Below are 27,069 nucleotides of genomic sequence, written 5' to 3' on the forward strand. Positions count from 1 at the left end.
AAACTATTTCCGAAAGGAATAACATCCACTCAAGGAGCCAGCACCAACATTTGCAATGTTGGGTGGGTAGTTTGGTGGTTCTGGTTTGCCGCGCGGTTCGCCCTGATTTTCCTGAACGCGGTTTGATGGTTCATTGTATGTTTAAGATTCAAATATGAGCAGCTGCCTCGGCTATTCGCTGGTTTTGACGAGGGGGATGTCCAGACATGCGTGTTCCGGAAAGTCCTCTTGGAAACGGCGGTGTAAGCGAGTTCAGTAGGGGGGGGGGGGGGGTGGTTCATTCAAACTGAACGGGCGCTCGGACAGCAGTGCCCTCATCCTGTCGCCCGGTAAGTGGCGCCTCTATTGTCCCTTTTTTCTCCCTCTTGGTCGCGGTCTCGCAGCGAAAAAAAAAACTCAGCGGTAGCCTTAAAGCTGTTAACCAGCCCCAGTGTTCAAGATTAGGCCCGATCAAATGAAATGGGGAAGGAAGACCTTGGCCGGGGGTTAGGACCCACCTCCTAATCCATGAGGATGTGAAGCCGGAGAGCCTCGACTACGAGGAAATTGAGCCCCATTTGTAATGTGTACCCGGTTTGTTCATGTCGAGTCTCTCAGAACTGTTAAGGAGAGAGGGTATGGGGGCCGAGGCATCGCCTATTCCAAAACAGCATCCTCCAACCAACAGACAGACAACAAAGCAAATTGGATCCGTTTAGGCGAAATCGTGATCAAAATTCGAACAAAAACATTTTTTAAGAACATTTACTGAAAGCCGATCGAGTATTTGTATTCGGTAGAATCCTAACCTGACATATAAACTTCGAACGATAAAACAAATACCACTTGTGCATCTGAAGCCTTTTTTGGGTCGTGGTCCGAAAACAAATATGAATTCTAACCTGGTGTGAAGGCTACAGATATGCAGCGTCTTCGGACGTAATTGATGATCACCGAACTACCAGAAATTATTGTACAAAGACACAGTTGTGAAGGACAGTCATTTAGCACGAGATGCTGAACCATTGCTGTCAGTTACGTTTTTTTGTCTGGCGTATGGTTCATGTTTGATTAACATCGCTAAATATTATGACCACCTGACCCATTCTGTACCTTGGTGCCATCAAGTCATGTTTGTGAAATGAGCTGAGAATAGACATCCTTGGCATCTTGCTTTGAGGTCAATTTGACACAAGGATACAATTGGCATTTACCCCTAAGCATGTTTCACGATAGTAATTTTATTTATTTTTAAAAATTTAAACTATTATATTATGTTTCATTCAACCATGAATCAAATGAGCTGCTACGATCTGTGAAATTGTCTTGGAGCCGTCAGTGATTCTAACGCAGGTTCAGGATATCTGGGCTCCATTGTGTAAAGCTGCATTCGGTGATTCTCTTAAGACGTAAAGACACAGCCAATCTGGACTACACTCTTTCAATACAAAGTCGCACTCCCAGGATCCTTCTGCCATTTCTGTTAAGACTGAGTTTTCAGTAGCAGCGAGTCCACACTGGACTCGACTCAATTTCAGATTCAGAAGTTTCTGTTGCTTTTCCACTCTGTCCAAATGATCCTGAAGATTCTGTGCTCAGAAAATTCTTTCCCCCTATATCTGTCAGATGCCTCCGATCTATAAACAGCACTAATCACAAGTTCATTGGCTGTTTTCTCCTTTTCCAGTGCAGGGATCTACACATCTTTGTCAAAGGAAATGTTGAAACAAAAGCACAGTTTAAATCCATTATTTTAAATAACTATACAGAAATTAACACCATGTACACAAAGATTTTTTTTTAAAAATCATTTTTTGTATTATTAAAATGGACTTGTCACTTTTCATGAAGAAGAACCTGGAAAATAAGCTTGTCACAATGACCATATCCATAAACATCTTTGGAATATTGGACATATGTCATTGTAATGCACAATTATCAATAGATGAAGTATTGCCTAGTAGGTTTACTTGAGTGACTATGTCCCTTCATGCATTAGATTTAGAAGTATCAATATTTATGTATTTCTATATCTTGTTCTGTCATTTTAACAAAAAGCCTTTATTAAGAAAACAAGCCAAATGTACTAAACATAAACTTTTCTGATCAAAATTTTGATGCAGATAAAATTCCACTAAATGTCAGTGCTGTGTCATGTAAACTTGAAGGTGGCACCTGAAAGCTCCCACTGTTTACCCAATACCCCTTATATTGGAATATGAAACAGATTAGCACCTAATTACACTTGTAGTTCAAGAGGAAGGAAGTTATTTATTTGCCTTTGTTGTTTCTAAATGAAACTGCTAATAATTTCCATTTCTCTTGATTTTGAAACTCAGTAAACCTAATCTTATTTGGTAAAATGAATAGTTAGGTTCGAGTAGTATTTTCTAGCTACATACTTTCTTATTAAAATGGAAATTGATTTTTCTAAAATGACATTACATAATATGCATTCAAAAATAATGCCGGAAAAATAATTATTGAGAAAGTAATCCTTGAGTTTGTGATAAAAGCAAAATACTGCAGATGCTGGAAATCTGAAATAAAAACAAAATGCTGGGAAAACTCAGCAGGTTTGGCAGCGTCTGTGGAGAGAGAAACAGAGTTAATGTTGAGTCCGTATGACTCTTCTTCAGACTCTTCTCCATCACACTCCTGACTTGTGCCTTGTAGGCAGTGGACAGGCTTTGGGGAGTCAGGAAGTGAGTTACTTGCCGCAGGATTCCAAGTCTCTGACGTGCTTTTGGAGCCACAGTATTTATATGGCTAGTCCAGTTCAGTTTCTGGACAATGGTAACACCCAGGATGTTGATAGTGGGGGATTCAGCGATGGTACTGCCATTGAATGTCAAGGGCGAAGGTTAGATTCGCTCTTGTTGGAGATGGTCATTGCCAGGCACTTGTGAGGCATGAATGTTACTTGCCACTTGTTAGCCCAAGCCTGGATATTATCCAGGTCTTGCTGTATTTGGACATGGACTGCTTCAGTGTGTGAGGAGTCACGACTGATGCTGAACATTGTGCAGTCATCAGCGAACAATCTCCACTTCTTACCTTATGATGGAAGGAAGGTCATTGATGAGGCAGCTGAAGATGGTTGGGCCTAGGCTCTACCCTGAGGAACTCCTGCAGTGGAACTGGAACTGAGATGATTGACCTCCAACAACCACAACCATCTTCCTTTGTGATAGGTACGATTGCAACCAGCGGAGAGTTTTCCTCCTGATTCCCATTGACTCCAGTTTTGCCATGGTTCTGTGATGCCACACTCGGTCAAGTACTGCCTTGATGTCGAGGGCAGTCACTCTCACCTCACCTCTGGAGTTCAGCTCTTTTGTCCATGTTTGAACCAAGGCTGTAATGAGGTCAGGAGCTGAGTGGCCCTGGCAGAACCCAAACTGAGCGTCAGTCAGCAGATTATTGCTAAGCAAGTGCTGCTTGAGAGCACTGTTGATGGTTTCTTGATATTACCGGGAGTTAATCGAATTGGTTGAAGACTGTCTGTGATGCTGGGGACCTCTGGAGGAGGCCGAGATAGATTATCCACTTGGCACTTCTGGCTGAAGATTGTTGCGAATGCTTCAGCCTTATCTTTTGCACTGACGTGCTGGGCTCATCCATCTTTGAGGATGGGGATATTTGTGGAGCCTCCCCTACCAGTGAGTTGTTTAATTGTCCACCACCGTTCATGACTGGATGTGGCAGGACTGCAGAGCTTAGATCTGATCTGTTGGTTGTGGAATCGCTTAGCTCTGTCTATCACTTGCTGCATATGCTGTTTGGCACGCAAGTAGTCCTGTGTTATAGCTTCACCAGGTTGACACCTCATTTTTAGGTATGCCTGGTGCTGCTCCTGGCATGCCTCATGGATGCCCAGTCTTCAGTTGCTAGATCTGTTCAAAATCTTTCCCCATTTGGCACAGTGGTAGTGCCACACAACACTATGGAGGGTATCCTCAATGTGAAGGTGGGACTTTGTCTCCACAGGGAGTCTACATTGGTCATTCCTATCGATATTGTCATAGACAGATGCATCTGCAGCCGGTAGGTTGGTGAGGATGAGGTCAAGTATGTTTTTCCCTCTTGGTTCCCTCGCCACCTGCCGCAGACCCAGTCTAGCAGCTATGTCCTTTAGGACTTGGCCAGCTGGATCAGTATGGTGCTACTGAGCCACTTTTGGTGATGGACATTGAAGCCCCCCCCCCCCACCCCCCACCCAGAGTACATTCTGCACCCTTGCCACCCTCAGTGCTTCCTCCAAGTGCTGTTCAACATGGAGGAGTTATAGGTTGATACTCAGTGATTCCTGTATATTAAATGAAATTTATGGATTGAAACAGGAAATTGAACCAGCTGCTCCGTGAGAGCCACATATACATATGTTGGATAGGAACAGAATTGCTCGAGAATGGTCCAGTATAGGTAGATATGAGAAAAAGACTTGTGTTTAATTAGCACCTTTCATGTCCACTGGACATCTTGACATGCCTAACAGCCAATTAAATACTTTTTCCGTACCAGGGTTTAACACAGAAATCGAGGCTGACACTCCAGTGCAGTATTGAGAAGCATTGCAGTGTTGGAGGTGCCGCTTTTTTGATGAGACATTAAACCAGTTGCCAGCTCGGGTGGATGTAAAAGATCCCATAGTACTATTTTGGAGAAGAGCAGGCAAGTTATCCCTGGTGTCCTGGCCAATTTTTATCCCTCAATCAATGTCACAAAAACAGGTTATCTGGTCATTTTCACTGCTGTTTGTGGGAGCTTGTGGCAAGCTGCCACATTTGCTACATTACAACAGTGACTACATTTCAGAAAGTACTTCATTCACTATAATGCTTTGAATCGTGAAAAATGCTATGTTAGTGCAAATCTTTTTTCCTTTTTTTTTGAAGGGTCACTCTAATGTGTTTATTGTGGGATAAGTAATCTACTGCACTAGAGTGTCAGCCTTGATTTTTGTGTTCAGTTCTTGGAGTTGAACTTGAATCCACAACTGTTTGACTTTGAGGTGCGAGTGCTATCAATTCAGCCAAGGCAACATATATGAAAGCTTAGGGTGAATTACTGGGTGAGAAGTTAATACCTTTGAAGCGCTCAGAGGAAATAATTGAGATAAGTAAATAAATTCAGATTTGAAAATCTGATTTTAATTACAAGGCACATCATCATCATGTGTGCTCTGCCCAAATGCAGGGCCTTGGCTCATTGTTTGCTGATTCTTCATCCTGAGCCATTTTCTTGGCACTTTTTGTCATTGGTAGTTTGCCATTGTCTTCCACGCTCAGGGGGAAGACGCAGATCCCAAGTCTACCTCAGCCAGAATGGGAATTGAACCCCGCACTGCTGACATTATTCCGAACCACAGACTAGCTACCTAGCAAACTGAGCTAACTGCCCCCTACACAGCATATAAGCATTGACTACACTTTGACAGGTTTCATGCCCAGCCAAGTTCTCAAGCAATTTGGAAGCTGAGGCTACATATGTTCCTACAATGGTACCTAAAGAAGTCAATAATTTGTGTGAATCAGGTGTTGGCTGTTCCTGCGTGAAACAAAACTGACGTCTATGATGATGTGAAGTCAACTGAATTATTGGCTGCCCCAGTGTAAAAAGCTTGATGTGCTACACAGTATCAAGGTCTCAGGAATTGGATTTTGCAGGATTGGTGGCTTTCTAATTGTTGCTAATGTTTTGAGTGCATTACTGATTTAGGGATGCAGGAAGGATGACTGAGTCAACAGTACATTGGCTTTTTGAGGATGAGGCCCAGATGAGTAGTTAACATGGGTGATCCTGGTGGAAAATAAAGGAGAAAAACTTAAGATTTACCTGCAATCCTTTCTTGCAAGTGGCTCCTGCAATGGGCGCAGAAATTAGTGCTGTTTTCAACTGCAGCAATTGTATCAAGGGGAGCAGGCCTAATTTTTATCGTAAATGAATTTTGCACCCAGCAGATGCATAGGCTTCTATCATCCAGGAAACTTCCCTGCCCTAGGTATACCAGGCACAAAGAGAGCCTCTTATTTTCGTGCCTGATGATAATATGTGGTCTTGTGCTCAAATCACTGTGATGCATTGAATGCTACAGGCCATTTCACCAGCCATCTAAAGTTTAAATTTATATTATGGCTGGTTTGCATAACTCTCACTTTACTGATGCTAATAGACATAAAGCCCGAACTTTGTCCTCAAAAAGGCAATGCACAGCTGACACCATCGATCTCCCTGCTCCATGAAATGAAGCAAAGGTGGATTTAAAATGTATCTACCAATGAAGCAACAGCATTAACAACAAGATTTTACAAATTTCAAGTACGAAGAAGCTCAAGCAGGACTAACTAGCAATTATGGAAAATAATATGGATAGGATCTAGTTAAACCCGGTAATTCGGTCCTTAGGGGGATGAATACCTTGGCATAGAGTGTTCTGGAGGAATTGCAAATTCACATTTGCAAATTGTTATCAGAAAACTTGGGATCATGATTCTCTTTCATGTGGTTTATCCTTCAATGAAATCTAATTTACACATTTTTATTAGCATGACAAATTACAGCAAATGCATGGTTTTATATCAATACCTTACTTCTACCCAAAATATTGAAAGGTAGAGTTTCTGCTTTGGGCACAATTGATGATTGGAGTTTAAATAGTGTCTGAAATTACAAAATAGTTTTGAGAAGTTTTTTTTGTCAAGTTTCTGCTGAAATTAATTTCCATATCACCAAATATAAAATAGGCCCCAAACAAGAATAGTTGGGGATTATTTAGAATATATTTTACTTTATATATAAAAAAAATTCCTTGGTATATACAGTATAGCATAGTGGCATTGTTACTGGACTAGTGACCCAGAGGCCCGACTAATGCTCCAGAGACAAGTTCAGATCCTACCACAGGAGCTAGGGGAGTTTTAATTAATTAATTCATTCAATTAATAAATCTGGAATAAAATGCCAGTATCATAGTTAATGATCATGAAACTAATAGATAGTGGAAAAATCCCATCTGGCTCACCAATGTGCTTCAGGGGAGCAAATTTGCCATCCTTACCAGGCTGGCCAACTCTGGGGTGGGTGGAGAAATAAGAGACGCTTGACCAGAGATAGCTGCAGAGATAGTGGATGTGTTGCCTATGACTTTCCGAAATTCCTTGGATTCGGGAATGGTCCTATCAGATTGGAAGTTGGCAAATGTAACACTGCTTTTCAATAAAGGAGGGAGAGAGAAAACAGGGAGCTACAGTTTAGTTAACCTAACATCAATCATTGGGAAAATACTAGGATCTATTATTAAGAAAGTCTCATCATACTTAGAAAAGTATAGTATGATTAGAACAAATCATCATGGTTTTACAAAAGGGAAATCATGTTTGACAAATTGATTGGAGTTTTTTTGAGGATGTAATTTGTAAGGTAGATAAAGGGGAACCAGTAGATGTAGCATACCTGGATTTCCAAAAGGCATTTGATAAAGGTGCCATACAAAAAAATTAATAGGTACGATAAGGGCTCATGGAGTTGCGGGTAATATATTAGCATGGATAGAGGATTAGTTAACAAGAGGCAGAGACTACATAAAAGGGTCATTTTCAAATGGGCAGGCTGTGACTAGTGGATTGCTGCAAGGATCAGCGCTGGGGCCTCAGCTATTTGCAATCTATATTAATGACTTGATGAAGAGTGTATCTAAATTTGCTGATGATACAAAGCTAGGTGGAATGGTAAGCTGTGGGAGGACTGCAGAGAGGCTGCAGAGATATAGAAGGTTAAGTGAGTGGGAAACAGGATAGTAGATAGAGTATAATGTTGGGAAGTGTGAAGTTATTTACTTTAATCATCAAGAGTAGAAAAGCAGAATGTTTTTTAACAAGGTGTAAAACTTTAAATATTGATGTTCAGAGAGACTTCGGTGTTCTTGTACAAGGAATGCAGAAAGTTTGTGCATTTTCAGCAAGCAATTAGCAAGGCAATGGCATATTGACTTTTATTGCAAGGGGATTTGAGTACAGGAATAAAGAAGTCTTGCTACAATTGTACAGGGCTTTGGTGAGGTTTTGGTCTCCATATTTCGGGAAGGATATAATTGCATTGGAGGTGGTACAGCAAAGGTTCACTAGATTGGTCCCTGGGATGAAGAACTTTTCCTATGATGAGAGACTGAGTAAATTGGACTTGTAATCTCTGGAATTTAGAAGAATGGGAGGCGATCTCATTGAAACATAGATTCTGAAGGGGCTTAATAGAGTAGATGCTATTGGGGATTGTTTCTGCTGGTCATTTAAAATTTAAAAAGTGGGACACATGCTCCAGATAAGGGGCCGATCATTTAGGACTGAGATGAGGCAGAATTTTTCTGCTTTGTGTGGGAGCGGACCCCACCGTGTAAAATGCCGTGCGGTGATGTTGGGCGAGCATCCTGACGTTGCTGCGCTCCATCGTGATATCTCGTTGGGCGGGCACACGTTGATATTTGCTGCGCGCCGCCATTAATTAACCGGCCGCTTAAGGCCTTTGACTCACTAATTGACGCTGACTTTTTGGTGCCCATGCAATCTTCGGGTCGGTGCACGGGTGCAACAGGCAGGCGGGTAGGACACATTTGTATAAACCTCATCCACGGGCGGGATAAGAGGGCTCACTGGGATCGCGTATATGCACTATGAAATGTTGATTTTTCAAAGATATTGAAACTCGCCTGTGTGATCTGCAGTACTTCAAAACGCATTCCAGCTACTTTGTCTGGACCCTTAACCTTCAGGTCAGCGCTCTGCAGTGAGGCATCATTTTTGGGCCTGCAAGTCTCAGGAAGCCTTCCCTTAGCATGGGAATGGGAGCTGAAATGTCCACTGGGGGCACTCCTCTGAGGAAGAAGGGAGGTCTAGAAGGGGGAGGAGGCCAGGAGTGCACATTCAGCCTCCAGAGGAGCCACCTTTGGGAGGACAGACGCAAGCACAAGGGGTGTAGGGCCAAGAGGTAGGCCAAGGAGGAAGGGGCTGCAGAAGACGTCACTATCCTGCTGCCAGAGTTTATAGGCAGCGAGGCAGCTTCCTCTATATGACTGAGGTGCAGTGCTGAAGGAGGCTCCGTCCCTAAAGGGAGACAGTCAACTATATCTCATGTCAGATGATTGCGCCTGAGATCTCCGTGAACTGTGCGGGTGGACACCCCATGCCACTGGCTGTAAAGGTCGCAGCTGTCCTCAACTTCTACACCTCTGGCTCTTTCCAGGACTCAGTGGATGATCTTTGCTGTGTCTCCCATACAGCTGTCCACACTTGTGTCAAGCAGGTTACAGATGCTCTGTCCAGGCGTGCGTTGACCTTTATCCACTTCTGCTGGGACCAGGCAAGCGAGACACACTGAGCCAGAGGCCTTGCAGCCATTGTTGGCTTCCCCCGTGTCCAGGGTGCAATAGACTGCACACATGTGGCCATTAAGGCGTCAGCAGGTGAGACCGGTGCCTTAATCAACAGGAAGGGATTCCACTCCATGAACGTGCAGATAGTGTGTGATCACAGGATGCTGATTCTACAAGTCTATTCAAGGTACCCAGGCAGTTCCCACGATGCCTACATCTTCAGACTCTCCCAGATGCTGGGGCTGTTCAGTGCTCCAGCCCGGCTTGATGGATGGCTGTTGGGTGACAAGGGCTATCCCCTCAGAAGGTGGCTCATGACGCCTCTCCGCCATCCGAGAACAGAAGCTGAGCAGCGGTACAATAGGAGCCAGGGCACCACAAGGGCTGTGGTGGAGAGAGCCGTCGGTCTTCTCAAGATGTGCTTCCAATGCCTGGACCCCTCAGGGGGTGCACTCCAGCACCCCCCAGATCGTGTGTCGCTGATAGTGGTTGCATGCTGCGCTCTCCACAATCTGGCGCTGGAAAGAGGGGACGCAGTGGCTGCGGCTGCACACGATGAGTCCAGCAGTGAGCCTGAGGATGAGCACGCACAGAAGAAAGCTGAGGAGGTAGACATTGACCCGAGCATACTCCAGGGAGGCAGGGACACCTGGGAGGCTTTAATCCAATGAATCTTCAGCTAGCTCACCACTGATGGACCTCCAGGACAAGCCTTGGCTGTAGGCTTCATACTCGATACCTAAGTGCCAAATCTTCCAGGTTAGGAACAGTAACTAAGGGCTTTGTTAATAAAGCTGAATGTCCCACAAAGCACTCCTAATATTTTTGGAAACCATGCACACGCATGGTCACATTTCTGAATTTAATGTAACAGGCAAAGAAACTTAATAAAACAAACTGACAAGGGTGTTAGGAATCAAAGGAAATCATGAAGACCTCATCTCAGGCCAACACAAAAGCACCGGTGATAAACCCGTGGTGTGCCTAAGGTGCCTTATGTTTACGTTTCCGGGTGAGATGTCTTGCTGCTGTCCCATCACTGGGAGTGGCATCTGAGACAGCCTGTTCACTCTGCTTTCCTGTTGGCCTCGATGACCTTGGCGGTCATCCTCTGGCCCTTGGAGCCTGTGCTGGCCCTGCCTGGGAGTGAGCTGCTAGTTCCACAGCTGGCATCTCTCCAGTTGTTGCAGCCTCACCGGATGCTATGGTCACTGGGAGAGGGGAAGAGAAGCTGCCACCCTCACCCGGAGTGCCCTGGGAGGTGTCTGCAGAGACGACAGGCAGCTGCTGCACTGACGTGAGGTCGCTTTGGACCTCCCTGCTCACTGTGGATGGATGGGCACCGAGCTGGGATACTTGGTGCCCACACCATCTCCCACACTGGCACAGACCAGCTGAGGTCAATGCCAATGTGAGGGCTTGCTGGTCAGAGTGCATCCTCAGGAAACCCTGATGGGTCTCCTGAAGGAGCCACTCCATGAGAGTTGCCACTCTCTCCATGGAGAATGCATGGCACTTGGACATGTGGCTCATTGCTTTGGCGATCATCCACGTAGACTCCTTCACCATGGAGATCAAGCCTCATGTATCTCCCCCAGATGCACCCGCACACCCGACCACATTTCCTGCCCCTGCTGCATCGCAGACAGCTTCAGAGGCACATCATCAGGCACCGACTGAGCATGTGCCTGGTCCTCTGCAGTCCTCTAACTGCTGGGGCCATGGGCACACTCTGTCTCTGCCGTCTCCTCCAGCGACTGTGAAGTGCCCTCACCACTGTGCCCCGGGACACCAGCCGACGTTCGAATTCCCACCAAGGTGTTAGTATCTGCACTGGTGCCTGCCTGGCAGAGATGGTGTGATGCTGGTGAGACTTCAGGCCCCTCAGGTGTGAGAGGGGGCCTGTGCTGCTCCTCCTCCCAACCCTGCTCTGATAATGCTGAAAGGAAGAACAAGGATAGTGGATCAGTTAACATGGAGACACTGACAAAGTGCATCCCTGTCCCCCAGATCATTATGCGGTCATCCTTCATCAAAGGTCAAGCCATGTTGCAAATTTAAATCAATGATCGTTCTGCACTGCTATGGCTATTGGGAGAACAATGCTGAACTCACTGCTGGGCATAAATACTTGGCTGTGGCACCCCAGCCTCACCGCCACCAGTGGACATGGGCGCATGGCGCCTCTTGAGATCCAGGGCTAAGAATGGCGATCTGCGCCCGGCCACCGCCACTCCTCGCACGCTCTGCCACGTTGTGAGCATTCTTCTCCTGAAAATGAGAGACGAGCATTGATTAATGTAAATTGCACGTGGACTCGCTTTGCGCACGGCCCACCCCAACCAGAGTGGGACATATCAGGGCTCCAGTGCCTCCTCACCCCGCTGCTGCCGAACACACACAGAGATGCTAGGCCTATTACCCACCCCCACCTTGGACACATGCTGCCTACATCACATTAGGCGCAAGCACGTGGAGCGCAGAGGGCAGCAGATGGTTCATTGCCACAGCACCATGAAGTTCCTCTTCCAGCATGTCATCACCCTGACTTGGACATGTTCTGGAGTTCAAACACAGTGCCTAGGTGCAGCTCCTCCGGGTTGCCCCAAAACCAGTCATGTGGGCCTCAGTGTAAAACATACTGCAGGGGTAAAACACATCTCTTCACCACCCTCTCAGGCTGACCTCAGCATGGGCGATATCTGCTGGCCCACCCAGCATTGACATGCCGTCAATGATTCAATGCAGCCACTATACTCAGACTTGGGGGCAGGGGTGGTGGGCAGTGGGGGGTGGGGTGGGGAGCCGACCTGCTGGGTTAAATACCTAATACCAACATGGTACTCACCCTGCCAAAGCGCAACAAGTCATTGAAGCGCTTATGACACTGGATCCAGGTGCACCACCACGTCATGGGAGTTCACCACCTCTGCCACCTCCTCCCAGGCACGTTTTATCATGTGGGGGGGGCCTCCTCCTTCCATCCTGGGGAACCAGCACCTCCTGCCATGCTGCCACCTCCTTGAGGAGGGCAGCAAGGCAGTCATCCAAAAACGAGAGGCACGCTGGCCCCCTGCCCTACCCTCCGGCCTGGCCTGCCCCGAAGGTCTATCTCTGGACTTGCATCAACTTCATTGCCCCCCTGTACAGCACTTCACCCAGCCATTGCGAGCAGCTTTTCTGAGGCTGCTAGGGCCTTCCTTTACACAGGCTGCCGGATGACCATTGGACCCAGTGGCCTGAGTGCGCCCGCCGCTGTCCGCCCACTCCCACTATGCACGGGAGTCGTGAAGTACGCTGGGTGGGCATAAATTGGCCCACCCGCATAAAATGGCAGGGCGGACCCAATCACGAGCGGCGATCAGGTCCGCGCCCACTTTGCCCCCTGCACCAACCAGAAAATTCAGCCCAAGGAGAAATTACTTCACTCAAAGGGTTGTGAATCTTTGGAATTCTTTACCCCAGAGGCTGTGGATGCTCCATCGTTGAATATATTTAAGGCTGGGACAGATTTTTGGCCTCTCAGGGAATGCGGAGTGGGTAGAAAAGTGGAATTGAACTCCAAGGTCAGTAATGATCATATGATCATATTGAATGGCCAAGCAGGCTTGACAGGCTATATGGTCCACTCCTGCTCTCTTTCTTCTTTTTCCAGTCTAAAGACTGGTGAAAACTTTAGGGCTAGTGCAGTTAGGAGTAACTGAGATTCTAATGCCATAATATGTGAAAATTACTGTTGAACATCTTATCTATCACTGAAAATTTAATTTTAGAAGTTTGTAGTCTCATCCCCTCAGCAAAATTAATATTGCAGATTTTAAATATATTATATAACTTTTAGTTTTTCTGTTCACTGTTATCTCTCTCCCTTATTAAAATGTCTGCCCCAATCTTTATTTCACTTCCTGTACATTGAGTTAAATGCAATTTATCTTTCCTGTTTTATTACTTCCTGCTTTGCAGTCTGTGTCTTTCAGTTAGGGTTCTTCAATCTGATTGAAGATGCTTCCTGCTGTCAGACACCACAGATCCCTGCAGAGTGCCGTACTGGATCAGATGCCTGATACCTGAAATTTCCACTGACAAACCCATGAAAAGTCCCTGGGCAACTGTACAAGAGATGAATTTTTAAAAAAAGTTCCTTCGCTGCTCGCAGCAAAATCTGGGCCCATGAGAGTACTGGAGGGAAGAGATGAGCCAATACTTGTCATGTTGTTAAGAGATTCAAGGCTTATCAAGGTTGTTAGTGCTGGTGCATGGATTCTATGTCAGGCGTTCATTCTCAACATGAAGCATGCCCAGGACAGGTAGAGTAAAGTTCCCCTTATACCAATGTGACAGTTCTCTCCCACCGGCTAATCTGTGGTGAATTAGCACTGTGCTCATTTGTGATTGAATTGAGACAGCCCAGATTCATTTCATACAGTCACTAGACAAAGGAGGCTTGATATGAAGCCATATCCCACTGTTGTTCAACAAGCTGTATCATTTTGGCGGAAGCAATCCCGTTATAAGGGCAAGAAATAGCTAGAGCAAGATTAAAGGACAGAATGAGACTATTCCAGAATGCAGCGTTGTGTGCCCTGCTTCAGAAAAGTCCTGTGGATAAGGGGATGAACAAGTGAAGAAGAAATTTGATGATCTCGGCAAGAATCCTAAGGTGGATGCACTGACACTGCCTAATTTAGAATTTTGAACATCAGTGTAGATGACCAGTACTTAATGTAAGCTCAGTGGAACATCTTAGAGGAAGAACATATTAGCACCTACTTTCCAACTTCAGAGGCGCTCCCTATATTTTGCAGTGCACTTGGTATTGCTTTATTACTGCAAGCTTAATATCTTGGCATTCCCCATCTAACGTCATCTTGAGAAAGTCTTGACACTGTGAAGACTGGAGCAGTTACTGAGAGTGTGAATGTAAAATGAGGATAGAATCTGGGTTTTGCTTTAATGATTGTCCCTGGTTATATAACCTGACATAAAATACATTTCAAAGCCTTATAGATGAAGAATGAGGATTTAGTGAAGGTGTGAGGATTGTCAGCACCTGCAGTATGAGTCAATTCCTTAAGAAGGGAGGACAAAAATCAAGTTGTGCTCCTTGACTGCCAGAAATATTTTAGAACAATTTGTTCCACTATAGCTCTTACCTATTTACTGTTATGACAATGTCTACAAAAGATTTCTTTGAGGATCATGCAAAGAAAGTTACCTTGAGAGTTATATTATTGCTGGTAAACTTGAATGCATCTAGCTTTTTCTCAGAATGCAAAACAATTATGTCAACTTGTTCATGGCCCATATCTAATATAATTTAACATTAGCTTTTGATCAAGCATGGCAACCTGTGTTAAAGGATAAAAATATTGAATGCATGATTATCAGATAATCTTTATTTACCTTGCACACTATTTCCATCATATTTAAAAATATACAAGGGTAACTAAATCTAACCATGAAATAATTCCAAACTTCAGTCAATTTTTGAAGGAAGACTATTTTTGAGAAAACCTTTTACAAAATTTGAAATTAAAACATTCTGTATTTTGGATGTGTTGGACTCATAAGGGATTGTTGATATTTTCTAAATTTTTTTGTATTCTAGTTTGGAGTGCAGACTACTTGAGAATATGCTGGAAAAGGTAATGATTCATGTTTGTTTCCAAATTGTAGCACCCTAATTAGAACTGAAAGGAATTCATTGGAGGTATTTCAGCTACAATAAAGAATATCAGAAAAAACATTTCTCGGTGTTGCCTTAGAGCCAAAGCTCAGATGGAATTGTACAAATAAATATATGCCCTCCCTAGATGATATTTCTAACTATATAGTTTTACAGTATCACTTGGCAGGATGGTGATGGGTGTTAACTTTAAACTAAAAGATATGTTTTATTTTAAATAGACGACACTACTAATTGGTTCTTTGTGTGGTTTCTTACAATAGGTAACTTTGCATGCTGGTGTTTTTGTCATGTCTGGAAGATGTATAACAAATTAGAGTTTGATTCTCCTCTCATGATTGTCTTCTTCAGAGTTGATTATATTGATGTGAATGAAGCTGTTACACAGTTTTATATTTTGCCACGCAGCAAGTTTATTTTTGTAAAAGCAAGTCAAATTATTTTAGTCATAGAAGTTTGCAGCACAGAAAAAGGCCCTTTGGCCCATCGAGTCTGCACCGGTCAAACAAGTACCTAACTATTCTAATCCTATTTTCCAGCACTAGGCCCATAGCCGTGTATGCCACAGCATCGCAGGTGCACGTCCAAATACTTCCTAAATGTTATGAGGGTTTCTGCCTCTACCACTCTCTTTCAGGCAGTGAGTTCCAGATTCCCACCACCCTCTGGGTGAAAAAATTCTTCCTCACATCCCCTCTAAACCTCCTGCCCCTTACCTTAAATCTATGCCCCCTGGTTATTGAACCCTCCACCAAGAGGAAAAGTCCCTTCCTGTCTACCCTATCTATGCCCCTCATAACTTTATACTCCTCAATCATGTCCCCCCTCAATCTCCTCTGCTCCAGGGAAAATAACCCCAGTCTATCCAATCTCTCTTCATAACTAAAACACTCCAGCCCAGGCAACATCCGGGTAAATCTCCTCTGCACTCTCTTGAGTGCAATCACATCCTTCCTATAATGTGTATTCCAGAACTGCACACAATACTCTAGCTGTGGCCAAACCAGTGTTTTATACAGTTCCAGCATAACCTCCCTGTTCTTATATTCTATGCCTTGGCTAATAAAGGCAAGTATCCCATATGTCTTAACCACCATGTCTACCTGTCCTGCTACCTTAAGGGACTGGTGGACATGCACACTAAGGTCCCTCTGATCCTCGGTACTTCCCAGGGTCCTACTGTTCGTGTATTCCTGTGTCTTGTTTGTCTTGTCCAAGTGAATCACCTCACACTTATCCGGATTAAATTCCATTTGCCACTGATCAGCCCATCTGATCAGCCCGTCCATATCGTCCTGTAATCTAAGGCTATCCTCCTCACTACTTACCACCCCACCAATTCTCGTGTCATCCATGAACTTACTACTCAATCCTCCGACATTCATGTCTAAATCGTTTATATACACCACAAACAGCAAGGGACCCAACACTGATCCCTGTGGAACCCCACTGGACACAGGCATCCAGTCACAAAAACACCCCTCAACCATCACCCTCTGCTACCTGCCACTCAGCAAATTCTTGATCCAATTTGCCAAATTGCCTTGGATCCCATGGGTTCTTACCTTCGTTATCAGTTTCCTATGCGGGATCTTATCATAAGCCTTGCTGAAGTCCAAGTAGACTACGTCAAATGCATTGCCCTCATCTATACACCTGGTCACCTCTTTGAAAAATTCAATCAAAATGGTCAGACCTGATCTCCCCGTCACAAAACCAAACTGACTGTCCTTGATCAATCCCTGCCTCTCCAAGTGTAGATTAATTCTGTCCCTCAGAATTGCTTCCAATAGTTTCCCCACCACTGTTAGACTGACTGGCCTGTAGTTCCCTGGTTTATCCTTCCTCCCTTCTTGAATAACGTTGGCTGTCCTCCAGTCCTCTGGCACCTCTCCTGTGGCCAGAGAGGTATTGAAAATTATTGCCAGCGCCCCTGCTATCTCCTCCCTTGCCTCACTTAACAGCCTGGGATACATTTCATCCAGGCCTGAAGATTTATCTACTTTTAAGCCTGCCAGACCACTTAGAACCTTGACCCTTTCTATGCTAATTTCTTTAATTATATCACAGTCCTTCTGCCTGATTTCCATACCCACTTTTATGCCCACTGATTGCTATACCCATTTTATGAGAAACAATTTAAACATTTAAGATTTAATAATCCATGTCATTACTTTTTCACTTAAATCCTGTATGATTTGGCACAAAGTCGCCCTTCATTTGATAACATTGGAATACCGTCATTAAATTTTCAGTTTGGGGATGTTAAATTAACCTGTTTGTGTTTGGAATATTGTGGATATAATAGTCTGATCGAATTTTAAGGTTGGTTGCTGGGATGCATTTATACTTAGCAATTATGGTCAAAGCTATATTTAATATTTGGTATCAAAAATTGATGGCAGAAGTGGATTGAAATTCACTGATATGCTCAGTTGCTCTTTGAAAGACACTTTTCTTGCTTTGCTCTTTTATTCTTACAATCTAACAATATAACTATCTGATTCTGTACCCAAAACTTTCCTTCAACTGCAGTGGATAAAAATGGTTATTTTTCTACTCATGTTCAGTTAATGTGGCGTGAGTCATGTGATCACATTCTTATGGGGAATGTAGATTATAAATATTAAATCAGTAAAATCTTCTCTGAAGCACAATTCCTCCTCTTATATACAAAAACGATGAAGATAGGAACTTTGATAAAGGAGAAGATTTTCTGGGACAATCCAAGTTGCAGTGACACAAGAACAGGTGTGAAGGCGAGAGTGATGATGACAAAAGGAGTCTACAGAGGAATATAGACAGGTTAAGTGAATGGGCAAAAACTTGGCAGATGGAATATAATGGGAAAATGTGAAGTTATGCACTTTGGTAGGAAGAATAGAGGAGCGGAATATTATTTAAATGGAGAAAGACTGCAGCCCAGAGGGATTTGGGAATCCTTGTGCATGAATCCCAAAAAGCTAGTATACAAGATCAACAGGTAAGAGGGAAGGCAAATGGAATGTTGGCCTTTATTTCAAAGGGAATGGAGTATAAACTTATATAGTATATTTAGTATAGCTTACTAAAACTATACAAGGCACTAGTTAGACCACACCTAGAATACCGTGAACAGCTTTGGTCCCCTTATCAAAGGAAAGATATACTGGCATTGGAGGCAGTGTAGAGAAAGTTCAATAGGTTGATCCTGTACATGGAGGGATTTTCTTATGAGGAGAGGTTGAGTAGGTTGGGCCTGTACTCATTGGAGTTTAGAAGAATGAGAGGCGACCTTATTGAAACATATAAGAGTCTTAGGGGGCTTGACAGGATAAATGCTGAGAGGTTGTGTCTCCTTGTGGGAGAGCCTATGACCAGAGGGCATAATCTCAGTGTGAGGGGGTCGCCCATTTAAAACTGAGATGAGGAGGAATTTCTTCTCTCAGAGGGCAGTCAATCTGTGAAATTCTTTACTGCAGAGGGCTGTAGAGGCTGGGTTGTTAAGTATATTTAAGGCTGAGTCAGACAGGTTTTTAATCAGTAAGGGAATCAAGGGTTATGGGGAAAAGGCAGGAAAGTGGAGTTGAGGATTATCAGATCATGATCTCATTGACTTGCAGAGCAGACTCGATGGGCCAAATGACCTACCTCTCCTACGTCTTATGGTCTTCAAGCCCTTCACTTGGGTAGAAATGTACACAAGTGAAACATCATTATTTGCTGTTTGAGTATTAAATAAGACACAATCCTTGTCGATCCAAGCCAATGCCTGCTGGGCCTGTCCAGTAAGAACCAAATGTGGTTGTAATGTCTGCAGGATGTAAGTCAGAGAGGTGAAGCAGTAACTGCATGGAGCTTGAGAAACAATTACAGCCTGGGACCTATTCCTGGAAGCCTTTACAACTCTGGTTCTTTCCACACATACCAACCACCTCCCCAGGAAAGGCAGAGTGAAGCCACAAACTAACAAAAACTTTTCAGTTCCCCACAAATTCAACGCCTGAATGGTACAAAGCCCAACCCCACATTTTTAAGTCCCTAGATGCCATTGATCCGGCCAAACCCCAGTAACCATTGTCAAATGATCCTAACTCCCAAACAGTGCACTGCTCTCATCATGTGCATATTGTACTGACTACTCTTCAGATTAGGTGTTAAACTGAGACCCATTTGCCCTGTCAGGTAGATGTAAAAAAAAATCCGATGGTACTGTTTGAGCAAGAGCAAGACATGTCCATTACCAACATCACCAGAACTGATTATCTGGTCAAATATTTAATGACTGTGGGAACTTGCTGCCACAAAATGGCTGCCAAGTTTTTGTACATTGCAACAATAACTATCCAACAACTTGCATTTGTATAGCCCCTTCAATGTAGTAAAACATCCCAAGGTGCTTTTTACTAGAGCATCATTAAACAGAATATGATACCAAATTACATGTGGAGATACTGGGACAGATGACTGAAAACTTGGACAAGATGTACATTTTAAGCAGCGGAAGGAGAGTTGGAGAGATTTAGGGACGGAGAAAAAAGGGCCTCAGCCACTGAAGGCAAGGGCACCAAAGGTGGAACAATTAAAATTGGGGATACACAAGAGGCCAGAATGGAAGGAGCACAGATGAGTTTTGTAGGCCTGGAGGAGGTTAGAGTTAGGGAGAGACAAGATCATGGGAGGATTTGGAAAAACTGGTTGAGAATTTTAAAATTGGTAATTGCTTTTTGTAGGTCAGTAAACATGAGCAAGGGTAATGGGTGAACAGGACTTGGTGCGAGTTCAAATACAGGCAGCAGTTAGTAATGTCCTATTCGACACTTATATATGTATATTTAAAAAAAATCAATCTAAACGTTATGACAGATGTTAGCAGCAAAGCACGCAATGCTGACCATAGTAATAAGAAGATATCACACGACATGCCGCTACGAGGCAACGTAATTTGATAGTTATCTTTATATGTTGGGAACATAGCCAATTGATTGCAATAGAAACATAGAAAGATTTAAGGCACAAAAGGGCTCTCAAATCTAATCCCACCTTCTAGTTCTTGGTGTCTGGTAGGTCTAGTAGGTTATAGCACCTCAAGTATATATCCACATTTTATTTGTTAAATGTGCAGATGGTTTCTGCTTCTATCACACTTTCAGACAGAGAGTTCCAGACATCCACCACCCTCTGGGTGAAAAAATTCCTCTTTGACTCCCTCTAATCTTTCCACCAATTACCTTTAAATCTATGCCTTCTGGATTGTGACCTGGATGATAAGGGAAATAGGTCATGCCAATCCACTCTCTTTAGGCCCCTTATAATGTTATACACCTCAATTAAATCTCCCATTAGCTTCCTCGCTTCCAAAGAAAACAACCACAGCCTATCCAATCTTTCCTCCATAGCAATTTGGAGAGCTGTCCCACAGACTAGTGAAGCAACAGCCTGACATAGTCATACTCACGGAATCATACCTTACAATGTCCCAGACACCACCATCACCATCCTTGGATATGTCCTGTCCCCATTGGCAGGACAGACCCACCAGAGGGTGCAGCACACTGGTATACAATCAGGAGGGAGGTGCCCTGGGAATCCTCAATATTGACTCCAGATGCCGGAGGGGCAAGGATACCGCGTGCTGATTACCACCTATTGACCACCCAGCCCATTTCCCCCCACCCTCTGTTGCTAGTTGGTACTCCTCCATGTTGAAGTTATAACACAGGCAACTTAAGTGCCAAATAGTAGAAGCAGCATGCCGTAGGTAGAGCTAAGCGATCCTATAACAAACGGATCAGACCAAGGCTTTGCAGCCCTGCCACATCTGGTTGTGAATGGTGGTGGACAGTTAAACAACTCACTGGAGGAGGAGGCTCCACAAATATCCCATCCTGAATGATGGGGGAGCCCCGCAAGTCAGTGCCGAAGCATTTGCAACCATCTTCAGTGAGAAATGCTGAGTGGATGATCCATCCCAGACTCCTCCAGAGGTCCCTAGCATCATAGATGCCAGTCTTCAGCCAGTTCAATTCACTCCATGTGATATCAAAAAATTGCTGAAGGCACTAGTTGCTGCAAAAGCTATGGGCCCTGACAACATTCCAGCAATAGTACTGAAGACTTGTCCTCCAGAACTGGCTGCGTCCCTAGCCAAGCTGTTCTCATACAGCTACACACTGGTATCTACCCTGTAATGTGGAAATTTGCCCAGGTATGTCCTGGGAGCCAAACAGGACAAATCCAGCCAATTACTGCCTCATTAGTCGACTCTCAATCATCAACAGCGCTATCAAGCAGCACTTATACAGCAATAACCTGCTCATTTATGCTCAGTTTGGGTTCTGTCAATGCCATTCAGCTCCTGACCTTATTACAGCCTTAATCCAAACATTGATAAAGAGCTGAACTCAAAAGATGAGGTGAAAGTGACATCAAGGCAGCATTTGACAAAATGTGGCCTCAAGGAGCACTAGCAAAATGGAGTCAGTGGGAATCAGGGAAAATTCTCCCCTGATTGGAGTCATACTTAGCCCAAAGGAAGATGGTTGTGGTTGTTAAGTCAATCATCTCAGCTCTGAGATATCACTGCAGGAGTTCCTCAGGGTAGTTAATGTCCTGGCCAAACCATCTTCAGCTGCTTTATCAATGACCTTCCCTCCATCATAATGTTAGAAGTGAGGATGGTTGCTGATGATTGCACAATGTTCAGCACTATTTGCAACTCCTCAAGTACTGAAGCAGTCCATGTCCATATGCAGCAAGACCTGCATAAGTGGCAAGTAACGTTTATGCTATACAAGTGCCAGGCAATGAACATCTCCAGCAAGAGAGAATATAACCATCTCCCCTTGACATTCAATGGCATTACCAACACTGAATCCCCCACTATCAATATCCTGGGGGTTATTATTGACCAGGAACTGAACTGGACTAGCCATATAAATACTCTGGCTACAAGAGCAGCTCAGATGCTGGGAATCCTGCAGCGAATAACTCACCACCAGACTTCCCAAAGCCTGTCCAAGCCAGGAGTGTGATGGAATACTCTCCACTTGCCTGGATAAGTGCAGCACTCGAGAAGCGCGACACCACTCAGGACAAACAGCTTGCTTGATTGGCAACCCATCCACTTCCTCCAACACCAACACAGTGGCAGCAGTGTGTATGATCTATATGCACTGCAGCAACTTGCCAAGGCTCCTTCGACAACACTTTCCAAATCCGTAACCTCTATCACCTAGAAGACAAGTGCAGCAGACACATGGGAAACCGCCAACTGCAAGTTTCCCTCCAAGCCACATACCACCCTGACTTTGAACGTTATCGCCATTCCCTGTCGTTGGGTCGAAATCCTGGCACTTCCTCCCTAACAACACTGTGGGTCTACTTACACTACATGGACTGCAGCAGTTCAAAAAAGCAGCTCACCACCACCTTCTCAAGGGCAGTTAGGGATGGGCAATAAATGCTGGCCTTGCTTGTGATGCCCACATCCTGTGAATGAATACATAAAAAGCCCCCCATATTTTTAAGCCAACATTCACTTCTAACCCTCCACAAATTCTGTGACTGTTCCTTATTTTCCTTCTGTAAAATGTGTTGATTTTCTAGGCTAACATTACTATATTAATAGAAGTTTTTATATTAAGTATTTTAATGAAGACACGAGATTTAGTTATCTTAACTGAGTCTAATCTTTAATTGCAGGTAAATATGGATAATTTTGAGGAAGACTTAACTTGTTCTGTATGCTACTCCATCTTTGAAGATCCTCGTGTATTGCCTTGTTCTCACACTTTTTGTAGAACCTGTTTGGAAAACATTGTTCATGAATCAGGAAATTTTTCCATTTGGCGACCTCTCCGAATCCCACTGAAATGTCCTACTTGTAGAAGTATTGTGGATCTTCCCCCAGTGGGCACAAGCTCATTACCAATAAACTTTTCACTGATGGGAATTATTGAGAAATACCAGAAAGAAGAACACCCAAAGACTCCAACATGCCCAGAGCACTTCAGGCAACCGTTAAACATGTTCTGTTTGTTGGACCGTAAATTGGTATGTGGTTATTGCTTAACAGTGGGTCAGCATCAAGGACATCCCATTGATGATCTCCAGAATGCTTATATTAAAGAAAAGGAGACAACTAGCAAATTTGTTGAGCAGCTGACTGATCAACATTGGGCCGAAGTATCCATTTTCATTGAACAACTGGAGTGTCAGAAATCACAAGCGGAACAAATCATTCAACAAGATAAAGAAACAGTCATCGAGTATTTTGAGAATCTCCAAAAAACATTGGAAAGCAAAAAGCAAGCTCTTCTGGTTGCTTTTGATGAAGTCAACTTAAAGATTACCAATGAGTATGTTCCATTAATTCAAAAAATGCAAAAACTGAAGGAAGAACAACATGACCTTCTAGCATTTAGTACATATTTAGGAGATGAAAATGATCCCTTGGCTTTTCTTGAGAAAATTCATATCTACCGTCAGAGGGTGAATACTTTAATGAAAACGCAGCTTCCATTTATTCGCCTGCTAAATATACAACCACGAGCAGGACAATTTCTGATGCAAAAATGGTCAAAAGTTACACTTGACCGTATTGAAGATGCACCAATTCCGCAAGTGAAACATTGTTTGGAAAATCACTGGAATAAATATCTCGCAATATGTATCAATCAAATGAAGGAATTTTCTCAAAGATCTGTTGCTTCAGCTGTATTTTTAACACTGCTGTTCTTGCTAATCGTTTCATTGAGTGTTTTGCTCAAGGATTCTTGTGTTGATTTGTTAAATGCTACAGTTATCGATCTCCCACTAGTGAAACAGATGTGTGATTTAATGCTAGAAGTTTGTGCTGGACTTCATTTTTTGAAGCTTGCTTTGGAACATTCTGTACAATCACTGATTAATTTTTTTTGCCAACTGACAGTTTCTTTTCCTTGCATTTATCAAATATTTGGTTTTCAATTAAGTACTGTTTTTCAATATGCTTCAAACAGTTTACAGAGTTTACTTTCATCTGAAAGTTACGAACAAACTTAACTGAAAAATGAAATTACTCCTCTAGCCGTATTAGTCATTCATTGACTGTACCATAAGTAGGGTATGCCATAAACATCTAGAAATCAAAGTTACATCTTTAAATGTTTTCTAAAGGAAGGATCGACATTTTTTTACATTGGTGTAATCTTGTTATTTTAGCTGAGGAATGATAGTAGTAAACTTTATTAATTTCTATCAAAACCCAGCATTCATATCAAGCACTTCCAGTTTATTATAGCTCAGGTTATAACATAAAAGTAATTGGGGAACCAAAAGCATAGTCACCATTTATCCAACATTTCTGTACTCCCTTAAAAATGATTGCCTGTTATTTTGCATTTGCTTTATGCAGTCCAAACTCATTTTAATTAGAAATTTTTAATTTGAACTGGATTTAAAGTTAATTATTAGAGGTAGGTGGTGTAATGTAGTTTTAAATAAGATCTACTAAGTTGAGGAATGTTAGTGCTGAAGAATGGAACACTTTGCATTTCAATCTACCAGTCTTAATGTTGAATACTGCCAGGTCAGATTTGAACAGCCGGTTGTAGATGGGGTTGCTGATCCTTCTGGATTGGATGGGAATCTCCTGGAATGAGAATAATTTGCTATGAGTAACTTAGGGAGAAAATGAAAAAAAGTAGCATTGAGTAGCACTTTGTACAGGGGAAAGACAGCACTTTGACAAGTGTGTGCAGGCTACTAAGGAAAGGGCATCTTTTCGTGAGCTGTTCTTGTTTTGGCGGCAATAGTACCCATCTCTGGTAAATACTCGTAACTTTTCTATTCCAATCAGTTTCCTTCCTCCCCTCTCCTATTTTCACTGTGTTTTATGAGTCTTCTGGAATCGAAGGTGAATCTCTTGAGCAAGGCTTCTCGCAACCTAGAAGAGAAAGTAAAGCTTTGTGCCTAGTTTGCACCTATGCAATTCATTTGCCTGCTCCTGGAATTCTCAGCTTCTCATGAGCCATTGAGGACCCAACCTTTTAGGAAAATGCAATATTTGCAAACTATTAGGCTGCATCACAGCATCAAGTCATCCAGGAATACATCCAGAGTTGAAAATCATAGAGCCAGAGTAAAATTTCTATGCTTTTGTTGCAGTAATGTCTCAACTTGAACCTCCCCTCTTTACAACTGACCCCCCTGCCCTCAAGGTATGCAAAGAAGCCCACATGCTGAAATCTATTCTCATGCCTTTGAACTTTGAAGCCCAGATCTTCATTTGCCTGGAGCATTCCCAACAGGACAACTGTGATGATCTTCCTCCTAATCTTTTTCCTTTGTTCATACACTCAGTATGGAAATATTGCAGGAAAGAGAAGGGAAGTATTTCAGAAACAAGAAATTGGTAAAACAAAAGCAAATCCTGTGACTAAATTCTCAGGATGAAGGTAATTAAATTAATCTCAACACCATTGCTTCCTCTCATGATGTTGAGCTGAAAAGGTCAATTATGTCCCACACGATGGAGGTAGTGACAATTGAGTGATTTCCTTGGCCATTTCAGAGGTCACTTAAGAGTCAACCACATTGCTGTGGTTGGAGTCACAATATAGTCAGACCATGTAAGGACTGCAAGTTTCCTTCCTTAAAGGACATTAGTGAACCAGATGGATTTTCACAACAATTCAGTGGTTTTATGGTCATTGTTGTTGATATTAGCTTTGCACCCGATTTAATTGACTGAATATAAAGTCTGCAACTACCATAGTGAGATTGATACAATTGTAAAATTTTCATTCAGTTAAACAGCCTGTTGGAAGTACAGTCTGGTAGTTGATAATTTGACAATGTTATGTTTTATCCTCAAGATCAGGGCCAGCTAAAAGTCCATAATTGTTGTCCTCATGTACCTGAGGTTCAGGTCCTGTGATAAAGGGATTCCCAGAGGGAAGAAAAGCTGACAAAGCAAGGGATAGCAACAGGAGTATTTTGCAATATTTTCCGATACCTCCTGAAAATTGTGGAACAGTGGGACATTTTTTTGTAGAATGAGATTTTATTGTAACAACCTCAGTCTCATGTCCAGAAACTAATTAATGGTTCCCACCACCAGGCTCAATGTCTAATAAAACACACATTATTGGTTCCTACCTACCACTGAGAATGGAGCATTTGAATTATATGGGTCATGTAGCACTCTTCCAAACAATGTTTCTTTATTGTAACAGATAATTTAAAAGCAGATCATGTGGTGGTGGTGGGTGAGTAATTTAGTACATCTGCCATATGGTGGGGCAGATGTCTGTATAAAACTCTACTGATTTCTGGAGTAGCAAATTATACATGGGTTATAATTAAGGATGCTATAAATACTAATCATGCTAGGATAGAAGTATCAAGACAATATTTTAGAGGTTAGGTACCTTTTGCAGAATTTTACTTAATATTGAATACGGTAAACATTCCAATAGATTGTTGTAAAATTGTCAATATATTTCCAGATTCTCTTTGTATGTCTTCCAAATAGCTGACAAATGTTAAACATTACACTTGTATAGAATATAGCTTTGTAAATTACATACCACTGGCACAGAATTGATGTTTGTATTTTTTTCCATAGTAACATTGATAACTGCCTCACTTGGTTTTACCCAACTCAATATTTAAATGTAGAGCATCTTGCAACTTTAATAAACTTAATAAATGGAAAGTGGTAATACAAAGACAATCAATTATTTTAGCAGTTGTCACTGGGAACATCCTGCAAGAATTTGATCTTACCCCAACTGCTACATAGAATACCCCTTTCTGGTTCATTTGTTTCCAAGAGACAGGAATACTCAAAACTTGAAATACATTCAAAAGTAAGATACAACACTCATAAGCAAACAGATAAGCATGTTATAATGTGAAACTGTAACTATGTTTAAATATAGCAGTTCTAAGCAGACAATCTAATATCCTCAGTATATAGCAATTTGACTGTGACTGACTTGCCGTATTCTACATACATGTCTACTTCTAGTAGAGGACACTGGTTAGAGACCAAGCCTGGAACCCGTGAATT

General features: G+C 42.9%; 1 protein-coding gene across 3 annotated transcripts; it reads left to right on the forward strand.

Annotated features, from left to right (window-relative positions):
* Nucleotides 1-301: 301 nt before the first annotated feature.
* Nucleotides 302-26,712, forward strand: trim59 (tripartite motif containing 59). 3 transcript variants are annotated; one of them, XM_041178466.1, is made up of 3 exons: nt 302-329; nt 14,955-14,991; nt 22,716-26,712. In XM_041178466.1, the coding sequence occupies exons 2-3, from the start codon at nt 14,980-14,982 to the stop codon at nt 24,054-24,056; spliced, it is 1,353 nt and encodes a 450-aa protein (XP_041034400.1). In that variant the 5' UTR covers nt 302-329; nt 14,955-14,979; the 3' UTR covers nt 24,057-26,712. The 3 variants fall into 3 exon arrangements, with proteins under 3 accessions (XP_041034400.1, XP_041034391.1, XP_041034408.1); XM_041178457.1 differs by lacking the exon at nt 302-329 and adding an exon at nt 13,339-13,653; XM_041178474.1 differs by lacking the exon at nt 302-329 and adding an exon at nt 13,339-13,653 and having other exon boundaries at nt 22,814-26,712.
* Nucleotides 26,713-27,069: the final 357 nt, after the last annotated feature.

Source organism: Carcharodon carcharias, chromosome 2 (assembly GCF_017639515.1).
Source record: "Carcharodon carcharias isolate sCarCar2 chromosome 2, sCarCar2.pri, whole genome shotgun sequence".
In the NCBI taxonomy this organism is placed as follows: domain Eukaryota; kingdom Metazoa; phylum Chordata; class Chondrichthyes; order Lamniformes; family Lamnidae; genus Carcharodon; species Carcharodon carcharias.